At 37.5% G+C, this 13,227-nt stretch overlaps 1 protein-coding gene across 1 annotated transcript in view; it reads right to left on the bottom strand.

Moving 5' to 3' along the window:
* Window positions 1-13,227, bottom strand: part of LOC150107281 (protein Skeletor, isoforms B/C) — a 365,485-nt gene that overhangs the window by 38,343 nt on the left and 313,915 nt on the right. The window contains exon 18 of the mRNA XM_090391768.1: window positions 8,244-8,435. Coding sequence (XP_090247894.1) covers window positions 8,244-8,435 — 192 coding nt within the window. The remainder of the gene's footprint in view (window positions 1-8,243; window positions 8,436-13,227) is intronic.

Below are 13,227 nucleotides of genomic sequence, written 5' to 3'. Positions count from 1 at the left end.
GAACATGTAGATTACATTAAATTCCATGAGCCTGGAGAGTTGGGACTTGCAGAACATGCTCTCTCTCCACCAAACATTGAATCCTTTGGAAGAAGATTAAAGTTCGTCATAAAAGTAGGTAACTATCTTAAAGAACACTTACTACATCATCTGAAATTTCCCTTTTGTGGGAAATAGTACTTCTCCACATGCTATGTAAATAATTAACTAATGGTTTCTTGTTTAATTTTGTTTAGTTAGAATCTTAATGTATTTTAGACCATGTCACTCTATATCATGTACATGCAGTTCATGTATATTCATTCACTATTCTACTTGTCTAATTTGAAAATTATACTGAAGATGCCCTCAACACCTGAGTAAGTTAGTAAGTAAAATCCATATTAAGTTTTATTCAGTTAAAATAAATAACTTAGTTGCTAGTTTTCTAACTGGTCTGTAACTATACACAAACTATAACACAGTTATTAGTGAGCACAAATAAATGATGCTGTGAATCATACTACTAAACCTCTCTGGCATTAAAACATCAGGCTGGAGGAAAATCTCCACATGTAAGTTAATGTAGACGGGTTGAGGTGTGGTATCCACATCAGTCAAGGAATGGCCAAGCTACTGTGGTATTAGATGCCACTAAATGGTAGACAAGTTTCATTAAGAGGGCATAATATCACCACTTAGTTTAGCTTAGTTTAATAGAAGCTTGAAATGGCCAAAAAACATGTTGACTCCAGAACAAAGACCTGTTTACTTTTTTTCCCCCCATTTCTTCAGTACACAATATGAGTGATGTTTTTAGAGGTCTATCAGACAGCAGAGAGAGAGACTCAACATTTCTTGTTTACAAGGGTAAGAAACTGGGTTTAAAATTATTTTTCTACATATTAGCTGCTACACAGGATATTGAACTGAACTGGAGATTTCCAGCTCAGCTAACAAAAAAAAAAAAAAAAAAATCTTGTTGCTAGGTATGCTGGAACACATTGGCAGTATGCAGGGGAGGCATCTACTGTAGCCACAATTTGTAGAGGATTTGAGAGAAATTATCAATGTATATTGCCCTAATAAATGAATCCATTACATGTCCCAATCAATTTCAACTCTCATTAAACAACAACCATGAAAAGTCAAACAGAATATATGTGAAAAAGAAAAGCAATACCAAAACCTTTCAGATTCACATCATAGATAAGTAACTTTTTCGTATTTTAGTTGATAATATTAGGTTAACTTATTATAGTTTGTTTTAAACGGGTTTGTGATTGACGGAGCTATTTAGGCATATACTGCAATTTTCTTAGACTTGGCGAAGGCATTTGACAGGGTGCCACATGATAAGCTGATATTTAAGTTGCAGCACATGGGTCTGGATGTCAGATTGGTCAACTGGATTCAGGATTGGCTGTCTGATAGGTATCAGAGAGTTGTGTATGGTGGAGTAGTTTTCAGGAGGCAGAGGGTTACAAGTGGGGTCCCACAGGGCTCAGTACTAGGACCTATATTGTTTAACCTTTATATCAATGACATAGCCAGTGGATTGCAGGGGGATATTCAGTTGTTTGCGGATGATGCGAAGCTGGGAAGGATTATTAATAATAGTGCAGATGTGGTAGCCCTGCAAGAGGATTTAAATAAGCTAGATAGATGGGCAAATGAATGGGGGTGTCAGTTTAATGCAGCAAAATGTAAGGTCTTGAGGTTTGGGAAACATCGATGGGATGCTGCATACTCTATGGGAGGAGTTATACTGGAGGAAGTAGGGGAGACAAGAGATCTGGGGTTGATGATTGATAGAAACCTGAAGTTTAGGGGACATATTGCAAAGGTGGTGAAGGTAACACAGAGGACTGCTGCTATTATGAGAAGGACACTGACCTGCAGAGATAAGAGGGTTATCATTCCGTTGTATAAGTCTCTGATCAGACCACACTTGGACTATTGTTCTCAGATTTGGTCCCCAGGATTTGAAGGGGATAAATTAACTGTGGAAAGGATACAAAGACGGATGACAAAGATGGTTTCAGGACTGTACAAGGATAGTTATGAGGATCGGCTGAGAGAATGTGGACTGCAGAGTTTGGTGGATAGAAGAAGGAGAGGTGATATGATTGAGACTTTTAAACTGTTGAGAGGTGGTTACAGGGTTGACAGTGGGGAGTTCTTTCGCTTGGTTGATCAGCGGGAAGGAGTGATGACAAGAGGCCATCCCTGGAAGTTACGAAAGGAAACTGTGAGCAAGAGGGTAAGGAGTGGTTTCTTTGTGTGGAGGGTGGTTGAGCCGTGGAATGCATTGCCTGATGGAGTGGTGGGAGTGAGAACGGTCAGTGAGTTTAAAGAGTGGTATGATAAACTTTGTGTTTCTCGGGGGGGGGGGGACCTCCCCTCGATGAGTCTTGACAGACTTTATGTCTTAGAAAGGACCTCCCTCGATGAGTCTTTTGACTCCTTGGAGGCCTGAATAATAATAATAATAATAATAATAATATTTAGTTTGTAAGCAAAACTTGTATTTTTATTGTTTTAATGCAATGTTGTTAGTATGCCACCAATGCATAGTAGAACAATGGTGGCAAAGATGTTTTTGGGTGAATTTGCAGGATTTTATGCAGTGCAGTGTGTGTGAAATGTATTCATCAAGAAAATTAAAGGACATGTGGATAGAAATTAAAACTGGAGAAAAAATGTGTATTAAATGTTTCAAAAGTGAATGCCTATTAGGTGACGAGAACTCAGCAACGATAGGATGGAAAATGTTATTAATATCAAACAAGTGGCCAAGAAAATAGAGGAGAACGAAATGGACATTATTAAAGAAATGGTACTCTTGAATGTTATCCTTCACAGGACAAAGTGCAGAAGTGGCAAGAGCTTAGGAGAGAAGAGAAAGAAGCAGGCAGTCCGAAGTAGTGATAAAGACCAAGTGAACAAAAATGAAAAACAAGTTAAGGAGAAAATTATTTTTATGGAGACTCAATGATCAGGGGAGTACTTAATGAAATTGTGGCAAAATCTAGTTTCCTGGTGCAAAACTTCACGATAATGGTCATGCCTGGTGGGAAATATGAATTGCAGCAAATCAAGGAAATGATTGTTTGGTTGGCACAAATGATTTGAGAGGCGAGAAGTATTCTGTGAGGAAGATTGTTAGAAGAGGCAAAACTGAAGAGCAAGAAGAGCGTGCCACTGATGATAGTGAAGATTGTAAGTCTCCTACCATGCTATGATAGAGATGAACTGAGGAGGAGGAGATTGCTAGCTAATGAGTCTATACATAGGTGCAAAGGGAATGATGTAGAATTTGTGGAACTCTGTTTGACAGAAAGAAGGATTTGTACAAGGTGTTAGCCACCTGGAGAGAGTTTTGCTCACTGAGCATGCTGAAGCACAAATTCAGAAAAACCTAAGCAATTAGGGTGAAAGCAGATGAGTTTGCATGAAAGCACCCATGAGGTGAGTGAGTGTGAGAATTACCAAGTGCAGAATCTAGTTTCTCAAGCAAAAAAATATTGAGTAGGGGTAGTCAATTCAGGAATTAAAGATGGGTGGGGACCTAAACAGAAGCTGCAGTTTCTATATAACATGAACAAGGAGGAGAAGTTTTTGGCATTGGTTAGTGCAACCTTGCCAACAGTTATAGGCATTGGTGACACTTGGCTAACAGCAAAGGTAGTTACAGGGAATAGAATAGAAGGGTTTAGCATTTTCAGGGAAGATAGAGAAGATACGATGGGAGGGGTACTACTGATGATAGTGGATGAATTGCAGCCAAAAAGAATAGCAGATAGGTGGGAGAGTGGCAATTCATTCGAAGCAGTCTGGTGGGAGATTAAGGCCAGTAAAATAAATTAATGCAATGAGTACAGGTCAAGTGATTATTATGGGGGGACTACAACTATGGAGATATAGACTGGAAGGGAGAAAGATCACATGTAAGGAAGGAAATGGCAGTATTGAACATGGTCATAGGATTACAAGGGCTATCCATAACCAAGGTGACCACATTTGCCTCCAATTGGTAAAAGTGACCATGCAGTCTTGACTTCGGAGATTGTACAACATGAGGTATATATATATATATATAGAACTACAAGGCAGGCAATCATGACAAGCTTAGGAAGAAGCTTAAATCTGTGCCATGGCATAAAACACAGCAGGGTAAGGATGTTAGTAGTTCATGGGTGATAATTAAGAGTCATCCAGAGGAAGCAATATTAAATTGTATACCTAAGGTATGCATTTCCTTCCTTGACATGACAGCATGGCAAGGAAGGAAAAATCAGATTATCAGAAGAATCTAGCCTAGAAGGCCAAAGGAAATTCCAAAGAGTTCTTTCATTATGTGAAAGAATGACTATGAAAGGTTAACCTTAACGAGTGATGACGGTCACAAGGTAGAAACAGATAAAATAGTTGAGTTCCTGAGTGACCACATTGCAAGGGTATATCATCTTAGTGACATTACTGCTTTAACATATGTGACAGACACTACTGTGGGAACAGAGGTGGATGAATTGGAGGTTCTTAGGATAATGCAGAATCTCAATATATATATATATATATATTGAGATTCTGCATTTGTACATAAATGATATATATATTAAAAAAATGTGGGATTAGATGGGATATCAGCTCTGTTTTGCAAGAATGTGCAAGGGAACTGGCAAAGCCTCTGACTAGGCTCTTTTTAAGTCTCAGCTCTGGTAGATTTCCAAGGGAATGGAAAGAGGGCAAAATAATTCCCTTGCATAAGTGAGGTTTTAAGACTGCAGTAGCAAATTATAGACCAATCAGCATCTTAGGCATGGTGGTAAAAATACTGGAAAAATTGGTCAAAAAGAGAATTCAAGAATGGGTGGATAAAAATATGATACTGTATGAATGATAGAATACTACATGGAACTCTCTTATGCAAATTAGAACAAATGGGGATGGACATGACACAGGTTAAGTGGATAAGAGGGTGGCTGCTGGACAGATATAAAAAAAGTGGTATACAGAGCTGGGGGGGGGCAAAAACAGGCGACTAGTTATGTGCAGCAAGGTTCAGTGCTGGGACTATTGCTATTTAATTTGTACATAAATGATATAGGAAATAACTTGAAAGGAAATATTCAGTTGTTTGCTGATGATGCGAAATTAGGTAGAGTAAGAGTTAAGGTAATGTGGAGAGTTTGCAAGATGAGCAAAAGATAATGGTATCAGTTTAATGTGGAGAAATGTAAAGTTATGCATTTTGGGATAAACAGATTATAAGCTATGCATCACATTGATGCCACTGTACTCTAGGAAATAGATGAAGCTAGAGATTTAGGGGTGGTGGTAGACAGAGTTAAAGCTTAGAGGACATATTGCCAAGGTAGTCCATAAGATTACTGGGCTATTGAAGAACACATTAACACATTAGAGATAAAGAAGTTTAAGTTTAAATAAGGCTTTGATACATCTGCATATGGATTACTTTACTCAAGTCTGATCTCCTGGGTTTATTGAGGATGAGGAAGTGGCGGAGAAGATTCAGAGGTGAGTGACCAAGATGGTGAGTGGTCTGTAGAATGTTCCTTATAAAGATAGATTGAAGATATGTGGATTGCAGAAGTTGGTTGATAGGAGAAAAAGAGGGAATATGATAGAAACATTTAAGTTACTTAAAGGGTTTTATAGGATTAATGCAGGGGAAAGCACATAGCTGGAGGGGCCAAAACTACTTGCCCCTTTATTTTGGCCACACCTTTATTCATCATCCCTGGATGTTGAATAAAGGTGTGATTAGTAGGGGTGTGAGGACTAGATTTTTTTGCTTAGAGAGTTGTGAATGAGTGGAATAGGTTGCCAGAGTAAGTTGCGAGTACTTTGTCTGTTTATAGGTTCAAGGAAAGGTACGATAGGTTGTGTGGATAGTTTGGGTCTACCGCGATGAGTTTTCGGACTCCATGTATATAAGACCATATATATTTATCACAATAATGATAAATACATATGGTCTTAGCTCCAGCATCAAAGTGTTACTTTCCATCTCCAGTAAGCAAAACTTCATACACTTTTCTAACAAGTACTCAAATTTCATCCTTTAAACACTACTCATTCCAGTTTTTCCAATCATGCACTTTGACTCTTGTAATCTTAGAAGGTACTATTTATGCAAACATTTGTTCTGATGTGCTACGTCACAGTGTTAGTCTCCTTTTTTTATGGCTAAAAACTCTTCTGCTTCATTCTTTCAAATCATTTGCTATCTCTACTGCTCAACTAATTCCACCAACCATTCTTAACTTCTTGATTTTTTTTTTAAATGTTGATTTTTTTTATAGTTTTCTAAAGTCATCTTACTTGGTGACTTTAATGTTCACAACTCCCTTTTCTTTTCCTTTCCCAGTTGTGCTAATCTAGAAAGTAATAATGTTAAAGTATTTGCCAGTGCCTCAACAAATGATCTCACAAATTGTTCATATACCCACCAGATAAATCCTAAACACTTTATACTTTTATCTCTTCCTTACTCAGATTTCTTCTCTTTTATTTCTTTTATCTCTTCCTTCCTCACTAGTGATCTTAAGGATAGTGAAGACTACAATCTGATGTCGATTTCTTCTCACATGAAACATCATTTATGTGACGACTTTCAGATATTTGTAATCTAGCATTTTAGGATTGACAAATTGGGATACTTTTAATGAATTCTGTGCCTCATTTTCTTGTTTGGATTATTGTTTTTTATCTTCATATCCAAACATCTGAAATGAACACATTACAGAAATAATTCTTATTAAAATGAAGCCATCCACACTTTAAATTAAAATTTCTTATATTATCTGATTCTCCAGGGCTTGTCAACTCAAAATTGTAAAAGCAATCTAAACACTACCTAAAATCTGGTAATAACTAAATTACCATTCTTTATATGTTCAGCCAAGGACTCACTTCATCTACTATCCTACCAGAAATTTACAAGATGTCTTGCACCTGTAATTTAGCATATTATAAGTACAAAATGAACAGGAAGATTATGTTACTATAAAATGAAGTTCAAACCTAACTCCTTTTCCTTGTAATAATAAAGTAAATGTCCCAAGGACACACTCCCCACAGTTGAATTTTTATTCTGCCTTTGTCATTTGTGTGTGTTATACAGATATTGTTCCTTGAACAGGGTTGCTTCACATAGATGAACTACTGGAATTTAAAATTAGTTTATTTAAATACTTTAGCCAACTTTTTTTTTAAAAAGTGATTCTCACCTATATAACCTTAACCTGCCTATGATGTATGTTTGTACCACAGGCAGGTTAAGGAATTTTTATTTTTCATATCTTTATTTGTTTTACATAATCCAGAGATCCTGCTCTAGAGACCAAATATAGAACTTTTTCAAGCCACTTAAAGCCTCCAATAAGTGAGGTGATGGTCTTACACTGGGCATTGAAATTCATCTCCCACCTAATGATAAAGACAAACATCCAATGCCCACAGTAAGATTCAAATCTACAGCCTGTTGGTACATTTGTTATGCAGCCAACCAGGCATTATGTTCATTAAACCAACAAAATGGATAAAAGTGAGAGTATTGGGATTTCCAAAGTGTGGTTTCTTAGTTGGAGAAATTAACTAAACCTGCTAAATAACATTTAACTTATGGTCTAGTGTTGATACCCAAAGTGCTAAAACCATCTTTGTACCTGATAGCAGGGGTTTACAAATTGCAATTTTTTTCTTCACTGGAAGGTAAGTTATACATCAATAAAATGGTTTTACAAACCAGCCACCAGCACAGTACGCCACACCAAACCAAATGGTGACATATTAGCAAGTCTCTAGGATCAGTTTAATAACTTCACTGTCAATACTCTGTTTGATGTCTCCGACAAAAACTAAGTGGAGATATACAAAATTATCATTTAGGTGTATGTAATCCAAAAAAGCAGCATATGTTCATCACATATGTACACCGCAAGAAGTTAATTTTTATATGTAATCTTTAACTCTTTCCTGTTATTCAAATAAAAATGAACCCCTCAAAAATCTACATTACAACAGAAGATGTCGTTTTTGGAGGGATAGAAAGAGTGGATAATTAAATTATTCATTTGCAGCTGGTATGATAACCTGAAGTCAAAATGACATGCAATTAATAAAACTTGATTACACAATAACAAAAAAAAAACATCTAGTTATGAAAGATAATAGGGGGGAAAAAGTCCATTATGTATATGCACAAACTATCAATCATAAAATAATAAGATACTTGCCAGTGATTGCAGTGTATCCTTTATCACCACCAGTTGGTCCAATCTGTGCTCTGAACATAGTTACTCCAGAGATCATTTGAGGTGGCCACAAATTAAGTGCCAATTCTGTACTGCTTACCATTTCTCTCTGAACATCTATGGATTTGCAGTTATTTTCAGGTGGGATACGACCAAAAGTAATTTTTTTTGTATCTAAAATATTAGAAATCTTAAATTAGGAAATTCACATTATCATGAAATGATTGTTTTCTGTTAAAAAAATTATTATCCTAAGATAATTATTATTATACATACATACAGCTCATCATATTTGGCCTTAAACACATTCAAATTCTCTGCAGACACCACATTCTCAGGCATGGCATTCCAATACCTCACAACTCTAAATGCATAAAACCTTCTCACTCCCTTGTTTATGCCTTACTTATACAGCTTCCAAGAATGACCTCTTGTTCTCCCCTGATCTCCCACAAGTTTATGAAAAACCTCTTCAACATGATCCTATAACAACCCCTTAACAACTTGTGCATCTCTATCATATCACCCCCTTCTTCCTCTTATCTACCAGACTCTGTAAATTGCATATTCTCAACCTTTCCTCATATTCAACATTCCAGAGATCAGAAACTACCTTAGTGAGTTGCCTCTGGACCCTTTCTAACATCTCTTCATCCTTTTGAAACCAAGGTGACCAAGTCTGTGCACAGTAATCCATATGTGGCCTAATCAAGACCTTATACATTGGAACCAGAATCTCCTTACTTCTACAAGTCTGTGGTGTACCCTGCATCATTCTTAGAGTTTGTTGTGTTGTCCTCAAAATTTTGACAATGTGTCCTCTAAATTTTAGATACTTACCTCTAGATATCTTATTTCCTCCACCTCCAACAATATATCCCTGCTAAGCGTAAATTCTTCATCCCATCTTTGATTAACAAATTTTAAAACTTACTTGGCAATGGTGAAGTAGCATCCCCACTGCTGTGCCCATGCACTCAATCTTTTCAAGTCTTCTTGTAAGGACAGAGCATCAGCTCTACTCCTCATATTTCACCCCAACTTTGCATCATCTGCAAACAACTGAAATTCCTCATCCAAATCTTCCTGAATATCATTAAATACAAGTTAAACAGCAATGGCCCTAAAACAGACCCCTGAGACACCCCACTAATGACTTTTCTCTTCCAGGATATTGCTCCCCTGCACAACTTGATATCTATCAGACATCAAGTCAATCTCAAATCCAATGCACTAATTTAACATTATTATTATTATTATTATGGGCAACTCCAAGGAGTCCTTAGACTCATCGAGGGAGGCCCTAAACATCATGTCAAGAACAACTATTCAACATCCACACAGTATCTATCATACTTTGCCTTGAACTCATTCACAGTCATGGCACCCACAACAGACTCTGGCAGCTTATTCCACTCATTCACCACTCTCCAAGTAAAAAACCTAGTTCTAACACCCTTGCTAACCACACTCTTGCCCAGTTTCCATGGATGGCCCGTAGTCCTCCCACCACCAGTCCTGTTCTGAAAAATATCATCTGAATTAATTTTATAGAAACCCTTCAGTAATTTGAATGTCTCAATCATATCACCCCTTTTCTGCCTATCAACCAATTTCTGCAACCCATAAATCTTCAACCTGTTCTCATAAGGTTCATTCCATAGACCTGCTATCATCTTGGTCACTCGATTCAAGATCCTCTCCACCTCCTCCCCATCAAGAAGAAATCCTGGTGCCCAGATCTGGGCACAGTAGTCTAGATGGGGTCTTATCAAGGCTCGATACAGAGGAACAATAACTTGCTTGTCTCTGCTCATCAAAGTATTCTTCAGTAACCAAGTGATTTGATGAGCTGATTTAGCCACTTTTGCAATGTTCCCCTCTAAACTTCAACTCCCTATCGACCAACACTTCCAAATCCCTGGCCTCGTCAATCTCCTGGAGTACAGTTCCACCAATGTGGTATACTGTTGCTAATCTTTTCACCCCCAAATGCATAACCTTATACAGGGTGTCCTGAAATTCACGCAAGAAGTAATTTTGATAGAAAACACAGGTTTTTAATTAAAAATTGTAATTTCTTATTGATTCATAAAGTATACAGTATAGGGTTATGCATGGAATAGCATATCGGGTAAATGGCCTCCATGGCTTTGCTGGCACATACGCACTCTTTTGTCGAAATTTTCCATGACCGTTTTGCATAAATGTGGCTGAATTTCGTTGATACAGCGCTCAATTCCCTCCTTCCAATGGGTGATCGTGGGCTTGTTGGCATAAACCTTAGACTTCAAAAAAACCCCAAAGAAAAAAGTCCAACGCCATTAAGTCACATGATCTGGGCGGCCAATTCTGATCACCAAAACAGGAAATTACACGACCAGAAAATGACTCGTGCAGTAATTGAATTGTTTCTTGGGCTGTATGGCATGTGGCACCGTCTAATTGAAACCACATGTCGTCCACATCCATATCTTGCAATTTAGGCACAAAAAACTGGATTATCATGTCACGATAGCGAGCACCATTAACTGTTATTGCCTCACCAGCCGCATTTTCGAAGAAGAATGGACCGATGATGCCTCCAGCCCAAAATCTGCACCAAACAGTGACACGTTGTGGATGCATTTGTTTCTCAACCCCAAATGCGACAATTTTGTCGATTAATGAAGCCATCAAGATGAAAATGAGCCTCATTGCTGAAGATGATTTTGTTTGAAAAATAAGCATTCACTTGTTATTGTTCCATAATCTATTCAACGAACTCTCTTCGCTGTGTGTGGTCAGTAGGCTTCAGTTCTTGAGTCAGTTGAACTTTGTAAGCATAAAGATGCAAATCTTTCGTGAGAATACGCTGTAGAGAGCTTCTCGAAATGCCCAATTCAAGACCACAGTGCCGAATTGATGTTTCTGGACTCTCAGCAACACTCTCACGAACCGCTTCGATGTTTTCTGTTGAACGACTTGTTGAAGGACGGCCAGAGTGTATAAGATCACTAATTGATCCAGTTTCCTTGAATTTTTTAATTAATTTTTTCACAGTTGATGAAGTTAAATCACTATTCCGACCATATTTTGTATGAAAATTGTGAACTGTAGCTGCCAAACCTTGTTTATTTTTAAAATATTGCTCAACAATGAAAATGCGTTGTTCTTTCGTGTAGCGCTCCATTTTTAATAACCCGGAACTGTCAGCTGTCACGCTGTCTTTTTTTTTCTCGTTGGCAACACTTTACTGCACAAATGGCGCTAAATTTAAATCTTGCGTGAATTTTGGGACACCCTATACTTTGCCACATTAAATTGACATCCATTCTCCTTAGCCCAGTCCTCCAATCTATCCAAATCATCCTGCAAATTGACATCAAGTTAAATCACTATTCCGACCATATTTTGTACGAAAATTGTGAACTGTAGCTGCCAAACCTTGTTTATTTTTAAAATATTGCTCAACAATGAAAATGCATTGTTCTTTCGTGTAGCGCTCCATTTTTAATAACCCTGAACTGTCAGCTGTCACGCTGTCTTTTTTTTTTCTCGTTGGCAACACTTTACTGCACAAATGGCGCTAAATTTAAATCTTGCGTGAATTTTGGGACACCCTATACTTTGCCACATTAAATTGACATCCATTCTCCTTAGCCCAGTCCTCCAATCTATCCAAATCATCCTGCAAATTGACATCATGTGCATTCACTATTGCTCTACCCAACTTTGCATCATCACCAAACAAATGAACAGTTCTTCTCAGATCCTTTCCTATATCATTAATGAACAAATTAAATAGTAGTGGTCCAAGAACAGAACCCTGCGGCACACCACTAGTTTCAGGCCGTCTTTTGGACTCTACTCCTGAATAAACTACTCTCTGATATCTCTCCATCAACCAACCTCCTATCCCTCTCACCAACTCTATATCCATCCCAATATGCTGCAGTTTACTGATTAGAATTCCATATCCTGTCAAAGGCCTCAGCAAGATCCAGCAGTATCACTGTGTTATAAAACATCCACAAAAGAATAATATCCTACCCCATATGCTCTAGTTTGATTATCAACTTATCATGTGGTATCTATTAAAAGCTTTTGCAAAGTCTAACTATACTACTGTATATCCATCTCATGCATCCAATGCTGCTGTCACCTTATTATAATAAGTAAGCAGATTATTAAAACATGACCTTCCTTTAGAAAATCTATGCTGTTCATCAAAGATAATACCATTGTTGTCAACCCACTTCTGGATCCTAGTCTCACCAGCCTCTCCAACACTTTAACCATAACAACTGACACACAGATAGGCCTATAATTTGATGCTTGAGTTCTATCACCTCCCTTATGAAGCAGCACAATCTTGCCTTCTTTCCACTCCTTTGGAACTTGAGCCAGTGCAAGACTCATATTAAACAAATATGTCAAGGCAGATGCCAACTCCCTGGCACATTCCTTCAAAATATGTGGTTATATATTATTAAGTCTCTGAAGGTTGCTAAATTCCCCATATACTTCTTGCCACTTAGTCAGTTTCTCCTCCTAATGTTTTGTTAAGCTGTGCAGAAAGATGCTGACTATTAAAAAGCAATATGAGAGGAGGTTGAATGGTAAGGTTAGATCAGAAGAAATCCTTGAGGAGTTCTTTATATGTGGAACGCAGGAAAAACAATAATTAGATGGGTGGCAAAGTGACTGCTATAGAGGAATTATTTAGAGAGTACTGTGTCAGTGCCTTTCACTGTGCAATATCTAGAAGGGAGGCAAATACTTCAGAGATTAGAAGTGAATGAACTAGACATATGAAGTTTCAAGTAAGCTAGCCTTAATATTAATGATTGCTCAACTTTGCTGTTGTCAAACTCCATGAAGTGAACAAGTTTTTCAATTTGAGTTGAAAAAATAGTTTTAGTATTACAAGAGGATTTGTGTGTGTTAGTATGATTGAGTTTGACTGTTTGCACAATTTGTGTAG

The sequence above is a fragment of the Typopeltis vanoorti genome, chromosome 4 (genome assembly GCF_054136105.1).
Source record: "Typopeltis vanoorti isolate ZY-2024b chromosome 4, IOZ_Tvanoo_1.0, whole genome shotgun sequence".
Taxonomy (NCBI): Eukaryota; Metazoa; Arthropoda; class Arachnida; order Uropygi; family Thelyphonidae; genus Typopeltis; species Typopeltis vanoorti.
Note: the sequence above shows the minus strand (reverse complement) of the source record. Positions and strands in the feature narration are given on the sequence as shown.